This window comes from Danio rerio, chromosome 7 (assembly GCF_052040795.2).
Source record: "Danio rerio strain M-AB ecotype USA chromosome 7, GRCz13ab, whole genome shotgun sequence".
Classification (NCBI taxonomy): Eukaryota; Metazoa; Chordata; class Actinopteri; order Cypriniformes; family Danionidae; genus Danio; species Danio rerio.
This window is the reverse complement of record NC_141027.1, coordinates 15252794-15274770: the sequence shown is the minus strand read 5'-3', so window position 1 is coordinate 15274770 and position 21977 is coordinate 15252794. Positions and strand designations below refer to the sequence as shown.

Sequence of the window (21977 nt, the reverse complement as noted above, 5' to 3'; positions counted from 1 at the left end):
TGTTTACCTTTCTTATCTGAAAGATGGAGCTTACTGAGCAATATAGATTCCCCTTCTATATACTGGGGTATTGGGTCCCACACAGACTGACTAACACCACTTCGGCAGCAACCTAGCTTTCTTATGTGATCTCCCATCCAGCTACTGACCGGGCGCAGCCCTGCTTATGCAGAGTTCAGACTGCATGATTTTCAAAGTAGTCGTGTCACAGATGTTTTCACACTGCTTGACTATCTGGGCTAGCATTTCGTCGCTGCTTTGTTTACACTGCAAGATGGATCGGTGACAGAGACTTTCACATTGCATGACTTTACTATAGGAAGAATCCCCGACAACGTCGTTCAAACTACGTCTCACAGCCAAAAACACGTATTATATCTTTTGTTATTAACTACATAATGAGAAAGAAGCCTTTAATAGGCTAGAAAATGCCCAATATCTCACAGGCATCGGCGACTCATCGGCGATTCTTTCAGATCGCGTCTTTGATAGTTCATACTGTGTGATTGTCACTCATGTGCACGAGCAGCGATTTGCCTGTGATTTCAGGCATTTGTCGGCGATTTCTCAAAACCTGTCAACGTGCCGAAATCGGGGCTAAAATCACGCAGTGTGAACTAGGCATTAGTCTCAGTGGGCAACCATGTGAGAGTTGCAGAGAGCTAGCTGCTGGCTATGAGCAAGTTAATCAGTTCCTAGTAGTGATGTGTGGATCGATACTAAAATATCGATATCTCCGATACCAGTTTGTATGTTCTAGAATCGATTATTTTATTAAAATATCGATATTTCAATATTTTGGAGCAAATATGTAGTTTATTGGAAATAGAAATACAGCGGAAAGTAACCACATTTACCCTAGTTTCTCTGAAAAATGCCAACTTAGTCGGAACTACTTGTTCTTCCGCCTGTTAAGTCATGTGGGTAATATGGCACTATACAACTGCTGATCAGGCTAGCTAATCACTCAGTCCGCTGGCCTGGCAAGAGGAGGAAAGGAGAGGCACAGGTGCTGCTAGGGTGGGACAGACATCGCTTTCAAAGTGCAGCAGGCAGGCACCATCCAGGTACAAGGGGAGAAAATGTGGCGATGTGGCTGTATTTTGTGACAATGATAAAACAACGAAAAAAGGTTCAAAATCTTCAAGGGGACTGGATTAACATGTCACTAAACCAAAAGGTGTGAATGTTTTGTAGATAATCAGGCTGGCGTTTTAAAATATACATGCTCAAATGCTGTCAATAAATATGTAAGTTGGCTCTTTTTTTGTATGATAATTCTTCATCGATAAACAAGAATAACCCGTAATATGTCTCGCATTCAGTATGAAGTGACACTTTTTAGTACACTACTTGTTACTTTAATTTCCCAAACAGTAATTTTTGGGCAAAGAATCGGTATCGGATCAGTATCGCTGATACTCGCCTTTATTTTACTTGGTATCGAATCAGATGGGAAAGCCCTAATCTCAACCGTTAATCAATAAAAAAGACAGGATATAGCAGGCAGGTGCAAATACTGTTGCAGATTATTCAAGATACATGATTATTCCAAGTCTTCTGAGGCAGAATGAATTATTTCGGAGAGACTGATGAAAATAAATCAAAAGTAAAGATAACAAAAATAAAATTACTTTTCTATAAAACCTATTCTTGGCACAAAATTATATTATATTGGAGAGATGAAATGCCATCACATGAATTCAGGAATAAATTACTTTAAAATAACAAATGTATTAAATTAAAATGTAAAAAAATAGTAAGCTTTTTTTATTTAATTATCATTGCAATGACATTTCACAGCATTATTGTTTAACAAAATCAAACTCCATCCATCCAACCAACAAACAAATATTTAAATGCTTTTTGAAAGACTCACCCGATCCCTGAACAGAGTCTGAAGAAGATGAAGAAGCCATAGCCTTGTGCAAAACAAGACAGGAAGGAGAAGATGCAGTTGATGGCCAGTGCGTAGAGTAAACACTGCTTTCTGCCCAGTTTATCAGCCAGACCGCCCCAAACAACAGCACCGATCATCATCCCCACGTACACTATCAAACCTGAACACACACACAACCAGACTGTCAAATACTGAGCAACAATAACACAAGAAATCTGAGCAACATTACCTGTAAAACTTTAACCCTAGAGTGGCTCAGGAAGAATAACAGTTAGGTTCCCTGGGGTCCTCCTGACCCCAAACATTTACAGACCAATTATGTAGGGAAATAAGTCAGTTTGACTTTAAGAAACCTAAACTGTGATTTCATTTTACACACCTTTAAAACAACTGTTTCAAGTTCAGAGTTTTGTGTGTTTAAGTTAGATTTTTTTTTAGAAAACATTAAAGAGTGCCTCTGAGAAACGGAGATAACTTCAGCGGCAGAACCTCTACAGCACCTGCACACGTCATCAGGCCCGTGCAGAGACTGTCCAAAGGGCATGTGCAGAATTTTTTTTTTGAAGAGCGGGGGGTTGGAGGGGTAGGGGGGTTGTTGTTGTCACGCGCGTACTGAAAAGCGGTGTTGTAGCGCGCGTTCTGATCAGCGGTGTTGTCGCGCGCGTACAGCTTTAAGCGGGGGGGTTGAAGCGCGCGTACTCAAGAGCGGGCGGTATATAGGGCGGAATGTGTCGCGGGGGCACTGTCGATCATTTTGGAAGGGCACTTTCTATCCAAGACTAAAAAGGGCATGTGCACTGCACAGGTTGAGCCCTATGTGTGCACGTGCCTGCACGTCCTCATATGTCATTGCAGAACCACTACAGCACCTGCACACGTCATCATATGTCATTGCGATCTCTTGCTTCATATAAGATCAGACGATCGCGACTGCTGTAGTTATTCCAGTTGAGTTATTTATTTGTATTTATCTTCATTAAATCACTGAAGGGATATATTATGTTATCATGATGATCTAGTGTGGCAGTAAGATCTTAATACTGTGCATTTAACACAGTGGCCATTTTCATGTAAACACACCAAACACAACATTAACAATATAGCAGACACTGTAAAAAGCCCATTCCCAGCCACTAGACATTACTGACGGGATATTCGAGTGTCATCGAGTGTCAGAATGTTGTAGGACTGCTATACACAAATTATGATTATGGATTATAGATCGCGAAATTTAGCGTTTTTTATTTTTAAGTTGTTGTTTTTTTCAAGGGTGACGGTAAAACATGAACGCGGTTATGAATATATTAAAACGTGTTTGTTTATTGTAAAAATTCATAATAATGACAAAACAATACTAATTTGTGGATCGCCTTACTTCCGGGTGCAGCTGTGCCTGGTGTATTCTGGGAAATTTTCTTACCCCTTTGTTTCGAGTGTGGTCCTGAAAAATCTTCATTAGAAGTGGTATTCACCCCTTCCCCTTAGCCCTAGCAAAAAGAGAATTGGGACACCCCTACCCCTTGGCATTACCACACAAAATGAGGGATAGGGGTAGGGGGAAGGGCTAAGGGGTAGAATTGGCATTGGGCCCAATATCGCTGGTTCGAGACCTGGTTGGACCAGGATGCTGACTAAATTAGCTAGATAACTAAATTGGCCATAGCCTGTAAATGGGGGAGTGTGTGGGTGTTGCCTTGCACAGAGGGCTGTACTATCAGTGCTGGGATGTGGCTGGAAGAACATCCGCTGTGTAAAACATAAGCAAGAGTTACAGAGTTACATATGCCACTAATAAAGCAGGGAATAAGCCAAAGCAGAGTAAGTGAGTGAGTGAGTGAGTAAAGACCGGACAGCAAAAAGGTTTGGAACAACATGTGGGTTTTTTTTTGTTTTTTTTTTACACAAAATGTACATTTTTGGGAGAAATAATATTAAATGGATATTAAGTTCAAATTGACTTTCTTGAAATTCCCTCATTGAGAAATTCTACTTTAAGGTAAAAAGGTAATTAAAGCGGTAATTCACCCAAAAATGCTAAATGTGTCATTAATTATGCACCCTGATGTTGTTCCAATTCTCTTAGACCTTCATTATCTTTAAAACTTTGAAATTAAGATATTTTAGATGAAATCTTATCCCAGCCCCAAGATGTTACAAATCCAAGGAACCAAAGAACATACCAAGGGATTTCAGTGGATCAACTCCAGTAACACTTTTGTGTGCAAAAAACAAACTAAAAACAAAATAAAAACAACTTTGTTCACCTATATCTTCTCTTCCACGACAGGTCAGGGTGTGCGTTTTTTACTGGCAATTAGGGTTGGGGCCGATAGACGATGCCATCATCCATCGCTGATGGCAAATAGACAACACAATGCTGAGCTGGCATCGCCGATCCTCCACCCCGCCCCCGTCAAGAACCCGCTTGCGAAAAATACACACTTAGGCCCCGTTTACACTAATATGTCTCAGTTTTAAAATGGCATTTTAGAACAAAAATGATCCACATGGGATTTTACCTAGCATTTCTGAACATCCCTCTGTCTGTTGAAAATGAACATCACGTGACCACACACACACACAGCCACACCGTCATGCGCTCGTCCGAGCTCCAGAGAGAAGTGCACGTCGGATAGTTTATTAAGTTGTTAAACGTGATATTTAATTAATCTTGTCTCTATCTATCGACTCTTCTGTTTTTTGAATCTATCAGGTAACGTGTCCCAGCGTCAGTACATTGCTTCAGTCTTTCACTTTCACACTTGTACTTTTAGTGGAAACCTCAGATACTGTTGGTTGTGCACGTTTTTTACCGACCAACCTCCCGCGGAAAAAATTATTAACAGGTGTTAATTTGTGTGCAACTTATCTTTCTTTATTTATGATTTGTTTATAGGTAAAACAAAGACCATATGGGTCAGGTAGTTGAAACGGTAGACTACAAATAATCCATTGTCCATAGCAATGTTTCACAATAGGCATCCACATTGGTTGACATCTCCTAACCCTACTGGCAATGCAATGTATTTCCATTTTAGAGTTAGCAGGGCAATATCTTAAGCAGAAGACACCTCACCAGTTAGTTTAAAATACATCTAATAGGCGACTGAACCTAGACTTCTTGGCTAAAACAAGAATATACTTAATAAAATTAACTTGAATCGTAGTCTACTTACTTTTTAAGGAACTTTATTAAACCCCAACATGCATAAATTGTTGCCTAGTTATTATTAAACATTTTTTTTATCTTGAATTATAAACTTAAATATGCATACCTTTTGACTCAAACCACACAGCCACAGTCCCACTTACACAAACCAAATTTATTGAAGTGTAATTTAATTTATTAGATTTTTAAACTTTCAATATTCTTTTGATAACCTTCTCAAAAATATACTTAAAATGAAAAATAGACTGTCAACAAGTAGACACATTCTCTGGTCTCATTGCTGTTTATGTAGGATGAGAGAGCTCCAGGATTTCATCTACATAATCTTTATTTGTTTTCTGAAAATGAACGAAGGTCTCGGGAGATTGGAACAACACAAGGGGGGTTATTAATAGCACAATTGTTCATTTTGAGTGAACTAACCCCTTAATTTGGACATGATGATATTTAACAAATGCATCAGTATATCACACCTTGTCTTGTCTCTGTCTATAAGTGCACACATCCTCACACACTCAGACTCAAACAGCTAATTGCAGAATGGGATTATCAGGCACGTGTCAGGGATTGTGAACCTACTCGTGGATTACACATCGTACTCGACAGCAGGCAACTTTCATCCCTGACTCAAACTTTTCCTGCTTTAGTCTTACTACGGCACGCGATCCAGGAAACATTCTCATTTGACCTGAGCTGCCATTCTGTCACCATCAGGCTTGGGACATTTCTTAATACTTTTAATTAATTACTTATTAATAAAGGGTATTATTTGTAAAGATCAATTCCAGGGGATTTTTAAACATATAATTACCCCTTTTTATATTAACAAACTGTTTCTGTGTTGTCTTTTATTTATTATTAATGTTGCTTTTTATATTTGAGTAATAGAAGTGCAATCAATCAGTCAAAGCACTCAACAATAGATTTGGTATATTAGCCATAGTTTAGGGACATTTTTAAGAAAACTTACGCTCTAAAAACATTCAAAGTACAGTTTTACTAAAATAAAGCCAACCCCATTTTAACAGGGGTAAATTAATAATGTCGATCTAAGCATTCTGGATCCAAAGACAAAACACGTCATAGCATGAAATTAGTCTAATTATTAGTCTAATTACTTACGTTACGGTCAGACTGAGAAATGAATTAGCCTACTTACATCATCCTCTCAGCACTCATCGTTTTACAATGAGAGAAAATTGCCAGCACATGCACATGTAAACAAAGGTCAGCGCTGACTAATCGCACGACTCTGATTGGCTACTGCGTCCTTAAACTCAACAAAAACGGGTGTGATTGGTTACAATATACGGCGCTGCACACAGAGATGTGAAAAGAAGATGGTGAATATTGCAACTGCCCGGAATCTGATGTAAAAATATGAGGAACATATGGATACTTTTCTTAATGTTAATGATTAACTTTAATATCGACAGTTTTAATAGATATAGCGACATTTGTGTGCTTTATCTGGAATTTGAAGGGCTTTTTTGGTTCATTTGGACTGGATTTAGCTATAAGTCTAAGTTCATTTTCTGCCTCGGGCTCAGGGTGTTAATGTGGTCTGGAAAATAGACCCATTATTAATTACTAACCTTTGATTAATACATACCATATTGTTTAAAAGGTTTAGAGGTATAGTAATGTGTTTTATTGTAGTTTAATAAGAAGTTAGCCTCCATTCTTTCAGCTGATGGTCCAGTGACATTTTTCCTCTCCTACTATGGGAGTCAATAATGACCTCAAATGTTCAGATATTAACATTTGAAGAGTTCAGAGGCAAAAACCTCTGAAAGCCATCTTAAATTTTCTTCCAAAATTTGCATTTTTATCAGGATCCTGTGTGTAGGTTCAGTAATTTTACTTTTATGGCAAAGAAGTTTTTTTCATAGTCTTCGAAATGAAATAACTCAACATAAACAAAAGTGGCTGAGAATAATGCTCGTTTTCGATAAGAATTTCCAATGGCACTTAAAAGTTTACATTTACATTAAATTTACATTAAAAGTCTTAATTTTTCCAAAATATCATCTTTTTTTTTTCAACAGAAGAAGGAAATTCATACCTGTTTGGAGCAAGTTTGATGGTAAGTAAACCATGACAGTTTTTGCTTTTATTTTTCCATCCACAATTACAAGTAGTATTCACTAGTTATGAAAACTTTTCTGTTAAACTTTTTGCCCCCCTGCTTATTTCAGTTAGGAATTGCATTATGGCCTTAATCCCTGCTGTATTGATGCTGTAAGTTCAGCTCTGCAGTTTAACTAAGTGACTATATAGAGTATTGAGTTAGTAGTTTGAAACAATATATTGCCCAATAAATAATATATAAATAATTAAGTCCATAAAATAACAGAAAATACATTATACATTGTATTGTATTTTTATGAAAACTCCATTATGAAGTCTTATCAATCTCATTTAGTTAGAACATGAAGCTGTTACTGCGGTGGCCGAGATCTTAACGCGCTGCAATTTAAGAAAGCACACACAATTACAAAAAACACCAGCAAATTAAGAAAAGATCTTCATCGGTTTGACAGCATACGTGTTGCAAATTCTCACAACGCAAACAAACGAAGAAAACATACTGCACTTTCTCCAACCCAGGCTTATTGCGGATATGTATCCAGGTCTACATTTCTGAGGACAGCGAAATACATAACCTTAGCAGGGCTCGAAATTACTGATGCTCCCAAAAATAGCACCAAAGAATAAAAAATAAAAAAGTGTAGGAGCACCCATCAAAAATGATTGAGCACCATAGCAAATTGTATTTTAGGGGATTTATTGTATTTGAAAACAACATCAATTAGGACTAACAAAAGCAGAAACTAATCTAACTAATGCTGAGATGACTTACTGATATTTGTGTGCAATAATTCCAAAATGTATTTCTTATAATTATTAAATATTAATGACAAAAATTCAATTCAATTCAGCTTTATTTGTATAGCGCTTTTACAATGCAGATTGTGTCAAAGCAGCTTCACATAAATGCTCATAGTAAGGGGATCAGGGTAGTTCAGTTTTTAATTTTTAAGTTCAGTTCAGTTTAGCTCAGTTCAGTGTGGTTTGAAATCATTACTGAGAGTCCAAACACTGAAGAGCAAATTCATCCATGCGTAGCTTTACAGATCCTGGACCATGCAAGCCAGTGGCGACAGCGGAGAGGGAAAAATAACTTCACCAATAGGAGAGTGAAATAAAAAAACCTTGAGAGAACCAGACTCAGTTCAGCACCACCATTTTAATTTCTCCGTTGGCCAAAAGTCTTGTGGAGAGCTGCAGACTCAATTGACAATAAACCCAAATGACAATAATAATAACAATGATACATGAATACATTTCTCATTATCATGCTGCCTTGAATGTGCTTAAATGTGAGTTATCTGCTATAAAAAATCTTACTTTATGAAAAAAAAATTTATGGTTTGCATCAAACAAAAATGAAGCATTGCAGTAAGAAATATTTATTTTGCACTATTGTTTTTATATTCATGTTAAATTAATAAACAATATTTCTGCTACAAAACAAACAAAAGATAGTAAATCATTTCAATTCAATGCTGAAAGTTGCAAAAAAAAAAAAAAAAGAATGGACAAAAGAAGACAAAAGAAATGCTCAGTCTCGTCATGCGCTGATTTTCATTTTTCTGTGTTCGTGGAAAAGCAGGCGAGTCAGCCAGACCAATATATGAGCAGGCAGAGCAGGATTCTCGCGGTGACCACTGGCGCAATACCGCTCTTTGTTATGAGCTGCAGTTTAAACTTGGTAAAGGCGAACTTCTTTGGCCATGATATGTACAGTGATAGATTTTACATTTAGCGGACGTTTGTGCTGAACACGCAGTAAAATGCAACCCATAAAGATTCGGGCACCTTCTCTGAAAACACTCGATTGAACTCGGCTGGCAGTTCAACATTCACCACCTGTCAAGATCGCTGTCATCGACGCCATTATTTGTAACTATAGGTGGGGTTTGCAAACCTGTTTGTACTTTACACTCTTCAGCCATTTGCATTTCCCCGCCGTCACAAAAGCTCCCTGTTTTTAGATAAAAATCAAACCAGGTCGCACTACAAAAATTATATGCAGTCGCATAAACGCTCCCAAATATATCATGAGGTCACATAGATTAAATTTCGGGCGCATATGCGACCAAAACAGTCGCAATTTTAAGCCCTGCTTAGGTACGTCTGTTAGCAGTTTTTTTTTTTTTTTGCGAATCCTCCAGAAGCCGCTGTTTACGCTTTTTGATGAATACAAATTTCTTTCATGTATCCTCTTCTAAATCCACCTGAGGGCACAATATACTCTTCAGCCGACAATGCCAGCTTGCTGTCGCCTAAATGAGTGACCCACTGACCCACCCACCCCCTTTCCTAAACCTAACCAATAGTGTTTACAAAAGCAGTCTAGAAAAAGAAAAGTGTCACTGCCGCGTGATTTCACCATGTCTTCAGCCTGTTGTTTATTTATTTATTTTTTGTTTTAACTGGTTTCTGGAACTGTTCTTCGCCAAACTCAGACCCTGTTGTTGTGGTCAGCTCCACTTTGAGTCCCAAGCCAGCCAATGGACTTGGTAACACCAGAAAAGCCATAAGTATGGAGGTAAGTGGTCAGCTGGTAGCGCTAAAGATAACAGAAGCCATCAGCGCCCCATAGTGTTCGTTTTAAAGATTAAATGCAGCCAGACGTACCTCTGGCTACATAATTCGTGCTCTCCAGAAATGTAGACAGGGGCAGGTATCCACAATGAGCCAGTGTTTATTTTCTCACAACACATAGCATGCAAAACAACGTAAATGGGCACCCAAAACTGTTATGGATCAGGCTGGGATTTGCTTATTGTGCCATGACTATTGCTCAGTGAAGTTGTAGGTGATCTTTGAAAGGTATTTTGTTTATCGTAACACCCTGATTACACAATTCCCTTGTCTTTTGTATATTAGGGTGCTTTCACACCTGCCTTTAGTTTGGTTGAATCGCACAAGAAATCGTTTTCCCTCTTGGTGCGGTTTGTTTGGACAGGTGTGAATGTAGCAATCGTACTCGAGTGCGCACCAAAAGCAGACCAAAAAAACGAACCATAGAGTGGTTTGTTTGTGGTGATATTATTTCAAACGAACCTTGGAGCGGTGAGACTTTGATCCGAACTAAAACGGACTCAACCACAAAAAAGTGCTGCGCCTTTTGGGACTAATCTAGCTGCCGTAGTCTGATGTGCGGTGCAGTATGGGATGTGGAGGAAAAATGTTTGTTGACAGTGCATTACCAACTATTTTAAACAGAGAGAGAGAGAGTAGGGGGGGGGGTGGCATTGGCTGCGTCCGAAACCGCCTACTACTCAGTAGGTACTGCATTTGAATTTAAACGTACTACTCGGCCGTTAGAAAAGTACGTTCTATACAGTATGAATGTGAAAAGTATGAATGGATTTCAGACATACTACATCCACCATTTTGTCATGGTCACGTGACCTACGTGCGTCAGTTGCATTGCTTTACTTCTATTCATGAATTCGCTCGCGGGGCATCATGGGATAGCGCAGCATGCATGTGATGCGCACTCCAGAATCTCGCTGGAAGTAGTAAGTCATCCGGGTACTTTTCGCATACTGATTTTAGAATCCTATGAATTCGGACATACTACTAGGCTCGCATACTGATTTTGGCGTACTATATAGTATGGAAGTATGCGGTTTCGGACGCAGCCATTGCCTGATGAATCGGTAATATTTCCGGAAGATGAGCATGTCGCAGTTTAGCTAAATTAATTTACTCCTCCTCATAAAGTCACTTGCGATGCGCCTTCGCGTTTGCAGTGCATTAAAACATTGTTTTTCGGCCGCGCTTCATTCTCGAAATGTATAGTTTGTTTAAAGTGATGTATACAAACAATATAGTATACTATGAGCAGGGATACAATCAGCCAGCCCAGTTGTCCCTTCATAGTAAAAAGACACATTTTGTGTCTGCCGGTTTGTTTACTTGCGGGAGTTCCATTGGCTTTATCCCTCATGTTAATTCTGACCAATCGTAAAGCAGTTTAGAAAATACGTTCAATAACATCTGGCCAGTAAGTGATGTGGATTTTGTCACATGACTGCATTTTGTTTCTTTTCTACTGGTTCGGACCAAAGCAATCAGTGTGCTGTGAAAAAGATCTAAAAGCAGCAGAAGAATGCTACAATGTGTCATTTGTGGTCCTTGGTCCAGAACAAATTAACCGAACCACAGATGGGAAAGCACCCTTATTAGCCTCAATAACCACAACCTAAATATCTGGGTGTTTTTTGGGTCCTCTTGAAAGATTTCCATTTTAATCCAAGCTGTTTGCATGTGTTACGAGCAAATACAGAGAGTATTCACAATGAGTAAATGGATTTTCATTGTTGCCAAATACACTTTCCAGGCCAAACTGTCTAAAACCCTCCAAATTGCACACACACACACACACACACACACACACACACACACGCTAAAAACTAAAATTTATAGCACACACTTGGTTGTTTTAAGGAGACCTAAACCTGTCTGGAATTTGCTTATTGTGCCATGACTATTGCTTAGTGAAGTTGTACATAGATGATCTTCGAAAGGTGAGTATTTTGCTTATTTTAACACCCTGATTGTATGATTTCCTTGTCTTTTGTATATTATCAACCACAATAACCGTAACATAATCCAGGTTTGTCACCTTTTTGGGTCACCTTGAAACATTTCCATTGTGTTCAGTGCTATTTGCATGTGTTGTGAGGAAATCAGAGCATATTCTTAATGTGTTTGTGTTGTGAGAAAATGCAGCATGTTTACTTCATTTGTTTGCGTTGTGAGAATTTGGTGGTCACAATGAGAAAACGTTAGTCAGTTTTGCCAGATACACTTGAATGTTTCGAGGCCAAACTGTCTCTAATGCACAGAAAATAAATAAAAATAAAAATGATTACACACACTTGGTTTTTGTTAAATATTAATAAACATAAAATGCGCTTTAAAAACATCCAAACTGATGCATATTTGCAACACGTATTCTATCAAACTGATGGAGTGCTTTCTTAAATTGTAGTTAAGATCTCTCAGTCACCGAATGTATCTCCAGGCTATTTTACTTACCCAGCATGCCCTTGTCTGCATTGGACAGGCACATGTCTTTCTCAGCACTGGGCAGAGCGAAACTCACTACGAAACACTCCACACCGTCAGCCATCAGGGCCAAACCCAGCACGGTGAAGAGGGTCCACTGAAAGCGTCCGTGACCGCAGTCCTCCATGATGCTTTCATACTGATCTGGCAATGTTTCCTCCTCCACCTCTGCTGCCATTCTGGCCTTCATCCGGGCCTCCCTTCGGGCTGCTCTCCGCGCTTCCTTGATCTCATCTGGATGTGGGACACCCTGGTACTCTCCCTCGTACATCTGATCGTCCTCATCATGGCCTTCGGTGGCATCACTAGCAGCATCATCCTCTTCCTGGCGTGGATAGTCTGTTTGATAGGGGTAAGTGTATTCTCCTCCCTCCCCATATGTTGGATATGCTTCTCCCTGCTGGTTTATATTGTTTTGGTAAGGGTCATCCATTTTGGCTTGAAACGTGTTATTCTTATTTTGTAGACCAGAAAAATGCTAAATGAGCATAATCCTCAGAAAACCCAAGAGCTTTTGGTGACAGATGCAAATCCAAGATGGTCTATTGATATAAAATGCACCTCAGTTAAATTAAGGCCTCAGTGTTTTTTGATGATAATGAACTATTTCCCTTTGGTTGGTTCCGCACAAGGCCACATTGCACCTGAAAGTAAAAGAAAAGAGTTAGAAAATCTTAACTTACTCTGTATATTTTTTAGCTTAAGTCCCTGATTTATCAGGGGTCGCCACAGTGGTTTAAACCGACAATTACTTTGGCAAATGTTTTACTTCTAGCCACAACCCAGCACTTGAAAACACCCATACACTTTCACATTCACACACACACTCATACCCTATTGTATGAGCCAATTTTGTTTTCATTGATCGCACAACACAACTTATCCTGTTTGAGTCAATCGTTTGTCTTATGTTAGAGAATCACACATTGTTTTATTAACCAGTATGAACTGCTAGGGAATTACTAGGATCCACTTTATACTTGTTGCACACTTTGTCTGATTTGTTAAAGGTACTGTGTGTATGTTTTTGACTCTTCTGAAGCATACAAATACCAAAATATGTTTGCAGATATTTAGGAAACATGCTAAGTGGACATTCTTGCAACCCAAGTTGCCTTGTTGGAAAACAACATATTTAATTAATTAATTAATTCATTCATTCATTCATTCATTCATTCATTCATTTATTCATTCAGAAAGGCTCTTAAAGCAGGTGCATATGACTGAAATGTGACCTCCGGTGGTCAGTAGAAGACTATGATATGAGACACAGATTCAGAGTTCCACTTGAGATTATTAAAGGAGCAGTGGTGACTGTCTTCAGAAACATTTTTTGTTGTGCTGGTTGAAAGTCTCTTTACATTCCAATAGTAATGATTAAAGTTAATAAACTCCAAATGTATTTATATGTATTTTTATATTCTGGGTAAGGCATGAAACTCAAAAATGTTCATCCAATTGAATATCGTCAGGCCGATAATTCCCATAATTCTGATAAGCAGCCCAAACTGTCTGTCAGCAAATGCAGATTTGTACAACTGCGTACCCGTTCACGCAGATCCGCCGTTCACGTATACAGTGGTAAAACTTGCTGAATCAAAACTTGTTAAAATCCTGACTCAATATTGGAGTTACTTTTGCAGGCTGGAGGAAGGTATGGGAGGTAGGGCAGATAGACCGTCATTCCCTATACTCTCTGTGGCCAGTCCGCCCCTGATAACCACCCAGCATTAGAGTGTACACTGGTCACTAATTGATGCCAGTTGAAAATGAAGACTGACAATTGTACTAAACTACCCAACAGACACAAAGCATCATAAAATGATAATATTTGATTAGATTTAATTTGTAATATTAGGTGAACAATATTCAATGTATGTTGTTTTGACATCCAGTTATTATGTCAAATGATGTTGATATTTGGTTGTTTTTAGGTTGCGTTGGTAAGTGATCAAAATCCAATGTCCAGCCAACATCTTAAGCCAGTTGACATCAAATACTGACATTGATTCTTCAGGTATGGCAACCAAAATCCAATGTTTGATAGATGTAATAGTGATAACGTCCACACATTGTCAAGAAGTAACATCATTAGACGTTGATATGTGGTTGCTTTTAGGTTGCGTTGGAAAGTGACCAAAATGCAACATCTGTCCAATGTTGGACACTGACTCGGCCTGACATTGGGTTCTGACGTCAACCCAATTTTCATTTCCAACCAAAATGCAATGTCTGACATCATGTTGACTTGACTTGTAGTCTCTTTATGCTACATTCAATAAAAACAATTGTATCTCCATACAGTGATTGGGCTGATAAAAGCACTGATGTTAGACCTGTTTGACATGTATGTGACAGAGTTCTATAGTATAAAAATATGTTTTTTTCTGGAAATTACATGGGAGCCTATCACGGTTTCCAATTCAATGATGCGAATAGACTTATGCGCAAAACTAGAATATTGCATAAATCATTTTCAAGGTCAATTAAGCAAGGTCCTATAATGAAATGCATAACCATAAACAAGCAAAAACACATTTGAATCACAAAATAAGGAAACGGTGTTGAGTGTCCGAATGCAATTAGCAAAGACGTAAGATGTGCTTTTGCATGAATATGAGCCATCTATAGCTTTTAATAATAGGAGCTGTCAATGAGATGTTTACAAACACTGGCTACATTCATTACTGTAACTTCCTCTCTTCTCGTGCTGTCATGAGAGTGTCTGATACAAGGCGATAATCCTGTATTCTCATTGGTCAAGACTGGAACTCATTATAAGCTCCCTACTTATCCAGCCCAAGCCATTTGATCTGACCACGCCAGAGACGGGACATCCTGAACATTGCATGCCTAAACAATCATGCATTTGTACATTCGTTATAGACTGATATCATTGAAACGAAATGAAGCACATTTAATGAGCATATAGTTGATGAATAGGTAGTAAACAATTTTAAAGAAATAAAGAAAAGAAATTTTAAAGGTTCAGGACACCCCGGAGAACTTTTTTTTTATATTAACAGATGTGTGTGTGTTGAGCATCAGTTAAGACAATGTTAGCACCTGTCAGCTTTAATTGTGGGGAAAACTGGATAATTTTGAGCTTTTGTCAGCTAATTTCAGCTTCCGGGTTTAAAATGATTTTTGGGGCAGGATCAAAATCGGCGACGTAGCGCAGAACTGCAAGTGCAATGATGACACGTCGGTTTCTCATTATTATTCATAGCGGAGTTTTCTTATCCTATGAGAAGAGCCGGCTGCTTAATTATTCATGAGATCTGCCAGACCTGCCAGTGTCAAGCCCGAGCTGAGAGACACGGAAACCACGGCACAGTATTTAGCCGTTCATGAAGGCTCATATGCGTTTGTTTCCATCATCCACAGGGTTTGTTGCATGTTTTCCCCCGCGATCTTGTCAGGGCCGATCATACAGCAAAGCTGTGTGTGTGCTGCTAGCATTTTTGTCGGGAGAGCAGCACGAGAATTAGAGAATGGCGGACGCTGCCTTTTATCAGGAGTTTGTTCACATTCAGACACATCACTGTGCTGCTGTGTTTGCCTAAATCCTCCAGATTACCAGCAGGGCTAATGGTTAAAATAGACAGGTCAGGAGACCTGCTGCACTGAGTCTGCTGGATACGTTGATTGAGGGAGAAGTCCTCATTTATAGTTTACATGAACACAGTTATCTTTATAATGATATAAATTGTGGTTGTCTGTATATGAAATTACGAATAACAAATGTAGCAGGGCATTAAATCACTGTTCATTTCTTTGCATTTTAACTTTGTAAACTATAAACTCATGCGTCTCCTCTTTGTGTCTCATTTTGTGAGCTAACTGACAACAGCAGTTATTCGCTCCCTTTCTCCCCTGCTGGCCACGCCCACTCCTGCCCGATGCTCGCGGAGCTCCACGCCCATTAATCATGCATCTTTTGAAAAAATTCTGAAGTAGACTTTAACCGAAAGAGGGGGGTGTCATGGCCCTTTAAGGGTCACTATATCATCATATAATAAAATGTAAATATGTTAAAAATTCTGAGACAAAAACGTAACAGGTGCTCATGATGAGCTTCATTTTCACTTTAGGCACGTCTTGATTTTTTTTTGCAGAGATAAAAATAAAAATGCTGGGTTATTTAACCCAAACTGGGTAAAACATGGACTAACCTAAACACTAGGTTAAATTCACCCATGGTCACTCTGGATACGTACCCCTATATACATTTCTGGAGAGTGCCAAATATTTCTCACGAGTTATGTTTTTTTGCAGTTTTTGTTTCGGCGAATCCACCAGAGGCCGTTGTGTATGCTATTTGAGAGCTCAAATTTTTCTCTCTTTCTTGTACACAATAGGCTGCTGTTAACTGACTGAATAGTACGAAAACTTATTTTATTATAAAAAATATTCCTTCAGGCTCTGGCAACCTGGACTTGGATTTGTTTTGATCCAGGGGTGCAAACACTGTGTGTTAAACTTACATACTGCACCTTTGAATAAGAACAGACTCATTAGTTGATCATTTTGAAATTCCACTATTGATCACACAGTATGCCTGAAATGTGCACTACATTGGTTTTGCTGTAGGGTTCATTCACTGAAACGAACATTCGTTTAAATTGATTTTTATTTGAGAATCGCTGAAAAATGTTTGGTTGTTATAACAACCGATAGTGTTTTAAAAAGGCACAGATTGACCAGCGCCCACCCACTTCCATAAACACAACCTACAGTTTTAGAAAGGAGTCCAAAAATAGAAAAGCCCTCGCCTGATTTTTACCAGGTTTTCAGATTTGACCACATTCTCACCCTGTTATTTAATTGTTTATTTTACTTTTTGGCTTCTGTTCTTGTCTTACACCTGCTTTCTAGAACCCTTTTCACCAGACTCGAACCCCGTTGTTACGGTCAACTCCACTTTGCGTCTAAAATCCTCCAACGTGGCGAGCCAACGGACAAACTGGTAACAAGAGAAAAGCCGTCCACACAGTGGTAAATGGTCAGCACGTAAGCACTAAAGGAACAGCGTCATACCACCCCGTAGCTTTGTTTTAAAAACTAAATGCAGCCATACGTACCACATAATTCATAATCTCCAGAAATGTATATTTGACATTTTCAAAATGAGCCTGTGTTGGTTAATTTCTAGCCTATTCATTTCATTAAGGCGACGCAGTGGTGCAGTAGGTAGTGCTGTCGCCTCACAGCAAGATGGTCGCTGGTTCGAGCCTCGGCTGGGTCCGTTGGTGTTTCTGTGTGGAGTTTGCATGTTCTTCCTGCATTCGCATGAGTTTCCCCTGGGTGCTCCGGTTTCCCTCACGGTCCAAAGACATGAGGTAAAGGTGAATTGGGTCGGCTAAATTGTCTGTAGTGTGTGAGAGTGTGAATGAGTGTGTATGGATGTTTCCCAGAGATGGGTTGCAGCTGGAAGGGCATCCGCTGCGTGAAACATATGCTGGATAAGTTGGGAGTTCATTCCGCTTTGGCAACCCCAGATTAATAAAGGGACTAAGTTCAAAAGAAAATGAATGAATGAATGAATGAATGAATGAATGAATGAATAATTTAATTTAAAAAAATTACCCCAGGTAATCCTGGTTTAACAAACATTGTTAATCCTGTAACATCATTCCAGTTTAAAAATGTAATCCAAACCTGATAACCAGCCTGATCTGAATAAGAAACACAACTGTTTTACATTTTGTAATTTCAGTAGATAATTTGTACAAATTCAAGCAAGTACAGTTGTATGAAAATGTACCATTTCAAAAGGAAGCGTGGCACCAAACCCAACCCAACTGCCATTAGGGGGTATTCATATGAATTTGCCACTTAATGAAAGTGTCACTCTAAGTAACTTTGCTCTAAAGCCTGGTTTATACTTCTGCGTCAAGTGATCGGTGTGACCCACGGCACCTGCCTTGCACGTAGCCGTGCATTTATAGTTCTGCGCGCTGCTTGTGTTGCTCTGCAATAACACTTCAGAAAAGCTAGCTGGCAGTAGGTATTTATGTTATGTCGTGTTTCTTTGCTGATGTTTTGTTTTTCTAAACACTACATTAATGTAAAAGTAGCTCAAACTCGCTCACTATAAGGCAGGAACTGGCGAAAGTGCAACAACTTTAATTTAATCATAAGGTAAACACAAAACAAAAGTTTTCACCTTGAGCTCCTTCACACTTGCTCCAATGGGTTCACACATGTCAGCGCTACCAACCCGACCAATCACAGAACTTGCGCTACGCGTCGTTGTGACGTGTTGTTACATTTTTTGAGAGTTGCGCATCAGCGATGGCCACTGCGAGAGTCATGCTTCCATGCATCCGCGTGTGCTTGACGCAGAGGTATAAATCAGCCTTATACCTAACCCTAACTGTAAATTATTTCTAAAATTACAATATGAAAAAATATTGGTTCAAAACAATGAAGCACATAACCCTGATTGTAAGCCTAAATTTACAAACATGTCCTATGAATTTGATTGGTTGATCAGATTGTTGTTCTGGAATCAACATTGATGATATTCTAGGAACCTGTGGCACTTTTGGATAAGGTTTCACACTAGAAAACTTGGTTTTCAGTGATAAAATAAATCAAACTCATTTATGTTTTTAGAAATATGTGGATGAAAAAAAAAGATTGTCACTTGTTAAATTTATGATTTTACAATTGACTTTTTAATATTAGGAGCTGTAATTTATTGAAGTAGGTTTCAGACAATATATAAAGTTAAATGTAAAAGTATTAGCACTTTTTGTAACGAGATTAATGGATGACAAAGAAATTTAAAGCATTTACTGCATTTTAAATTATGACATACTAATTATATTCCCTGTTGTCCTGTGCAACGGTGAAAATGCAACGTCACAATGCAACACCCACACACGTCCATATGCACTGGATCAAAATGTACAAGTACTATAAAGACAGTCTGCTTTTCTTGTGCTCTGAACGTGTGCCATATTTCCTCCTGCTTTCCAAGTGAGAGCTATGCTTTAATCCAGCTTAAAATCCAGATGAATTTTATTCATTCCCAGAAGGCCAGATTAAAGGGTGACGAACATGTCTCTTTATTAAATAATCAAACTGCAGAAGTTTAAGACCAAAGCAGATCCATGGATTGGACTGGTTTGCAAAAGGCAAAAATGTAAATGCTTCAACTAAACATTTTGAAGCACACAACAAAACTCATTCTTCCCCCAAACACGCCAAATATTAAAAGCAGTTGAAAAGGGATTACTGAGCGAACACATAGTATCCTGTCTCGACCTGATCTGATGGTTGCAGATGGCCGTTACGTAACTTCAGACTTATGCTGTGACAAAATAAGCTAAAGCAAACGGCCTTGCAAAATGCAATACGTTAGGGGCTGTATTACCCATTAAAGGATTAGATTATGATAGTCATCCATTTATAACATGCAGAATGCCTCGAAAACCTGGTCCAAACATACGTCATGACATAATGTTAAATTAAATGAAATTATAAATAAAGAAATGTGAACAGCTTGCTTCCCATAACATGCTATTCTTCATCTAAATTCAATAATGCATGCTTCTAAACTAAAAGCAATAAATATATGGACACATCCTGTTAGTCAGGTGATATGCCCATGTATGGCAGAAAGTGCACATGCTGTGGGTGGGGCTTTGGGGATGTCACTCCTGGGTGGAGACGGAGACGGAGGGCAAGTCTGAAGGGCACGTTCGCTTAAGCATGTCACCTGTAAAACTATTGAGAAGCCTATAGATATTTACACTATATCAAGATATTTTATTTAAACTCTTAATTCTTGCATATTATAATCATTAGTTGTCATTATTTGGCATTATACACCTTATTAAAACAGCAGGTTGATTGATAAACAGAGTTTAAATGAAATTCCATTCTATTATGGGTGCATTATATGCCTCTCCATTGCTAAAAATGCTCTAAACGAGTACAAGATGACACTGATGTAGTTATCAGGATAATATTTTGTATTTCTTATTATACTTTTGCTCTTACATTGTTATTTTATGCTATATCAGATTGCAAGGAAACACATTTAAGTAGCTATTTTTATCTTATTGTGTGTAATGTCACTGGAGAACAGAAAGCACTCACAATGCCAATGTCTAAAAGTCAATAATAACTGATTGTAAATAATGAAAGGCAACATGTCCTGATGTACAGTGGAGCTTTTCCATCAGCTTTATAGATCTGCAAATTACTAATAGAGCTACTTTAACAAGTGTAAACCTAATCTCTGCTTATGATTTGGAGTGTTGTGATCTATACGGATGTGCTCAGTTTGTCAGTTGAAGCACTACAGACATTTCAAGTTTGAAGTATTGACCAAATGCAGTCATCTATGAAGCATAATGTAAAAGCAACGGCAAAGCAGTTTTAAAATAGCTAAGCGTTTGAGTTAAATTGAAGGAACTTACCAGAATTATAATTCCTTGCTGATATAAATTAAAATCCAAAGGAAAATCCTGGCAGAGTTTCAGAAGGCAAGCCCTACATGTCACCTTAACAGGAGGCTGTTGGGCAGACCAGAGGATTATGGGTCGACCTCATGATCAGCGCCTCCGGCTCATCCAGATGGAATCTCCCTACGCTTGATGCTGTCAGACCAAATGGTAGAGTCCAGTTTAAAGAACACAGGCTGCCACAATTAACCAAACCCGAATATCAGGGTGGAATCTGTGCAATGCATATTTGTGACCCTGAACCCTGGTGCCAATGATTGGAAATTACCCAGTAAGCATTTTTGTTTTTAAAAGATGTCTAATAGATGTATAAACATAGCTGTCTTGGCTAAATTTGAGCTGTCAGTAAAAATCCAACAGACGCCCAAGAATAGGCCAAAACTAGTCATGAAGTAAACAGAAATGAATGACTACATGTAATGGAGGCCAGCTAGTAGATGCTGTGCAGGTAAACCTCACCCCTCTGACCTCTAAAGGTGCAGTAGTGACAGATGCTAGAGGGCTTGGTCTTTAGTCTCCTTGTTAGAGCAACTGACTCCCATGCAGAAAGTCGCCGGTCGATACCAGCTTGAAGCGGGTTGGGTGGCATGGGACCGGCAGGGTTACAAACACATATAAAGCCTGCCTAATGTGTCTATTTGATAAATAGTTTTAGGCAATTCTTAGATATCTATTAGATTTTCACTGACAGCCCACGTTTGGCCTTGCTTTAGCCAAGTTGTCTACATTTAGATGTCTATTAGATGTCTAGTAAACACAACATTGTTTGCTGAGTAACATTTATGCATTTTCTGAAAGCTGAACAAATATGCTTTCCATTAATTGATACTTTATAAGGATAGAACAATATTTGGCTGTAATACAAGATCTGGAACCTGAGGGTCTAAAAAAATCTAAATAATGAGAAAAGTTATACAAAATGACTTTCTCATCAATGCATATTCATTCATTCATTTTCCTTCAGCTTATTCCCTTATTTATCAGGGGTCACCACAGTGGAATGAACCGCCAACTATTCTAGCATATGCTTTGCGCAGCGGACACCCTTTCAGCCACAACCCAGTACTGGGAAACACCAGTACACTCTTGCATTCACACACACGTTTATACAATACAGCCAATTTAGTTAATCCAAATCACTTATAGCGCATGTCTTTGGACTAAGGGGGAAACCCACATGAACACAGGGAGAACTTACAAACTCCACATACTAATGTCAACTTCTCTATAGCTGGGACTCAAACCAGCCACCTTCTTGCTTTGAGGGGAAAGTGCTACC

General features: G+C 38.7%; 1 protein-coding gene and 1 long non-coding RNA gene across 3 annotated transcripts in view; one reads left to right on the top strand and one right to left on the bottom strand.

The window, feature by feature from the left end:
- Window positions 1–20763, bottom strand: part of sv2ba (synaptic vesicle glycoprotein 2Ba) — a 41602-nt gene extending 20839 nt beyond the window's left edge. Inside the window, 3 exon segments of one of the 2 annotated variants that reach the window (NM_001082995.1) lie at window positions 1880–2060; window positions 12189–12862; window positions 20654–20763. In NM_001082995.1, the coding sequence (NP_001076464.1) occupies window positions 1880–2060; window positions 12189–12651 (644 nt within the window). In that variant the 5' untranslated portion in view covers window positions 12652–12862; window positions 20654–20763. 2 annotated transcript variants of the gene reach the window in all.
- Window positions 6337–15207, top strand: LOC141375319 (uncharacterized). Its single transcript, XR_015495485.1, has 5 exons — window positions 6337–6441; window positions 7118–7155; window positions 12217–12570; window positions 14153–14235; window positions 14338–15207. It is a non-coding gene; the product is annotated as an uncharacterized LOC141375319 (long non-coding RNA).
- Window positions 20764–21977: the final 1214 nt, after the last annotated feature.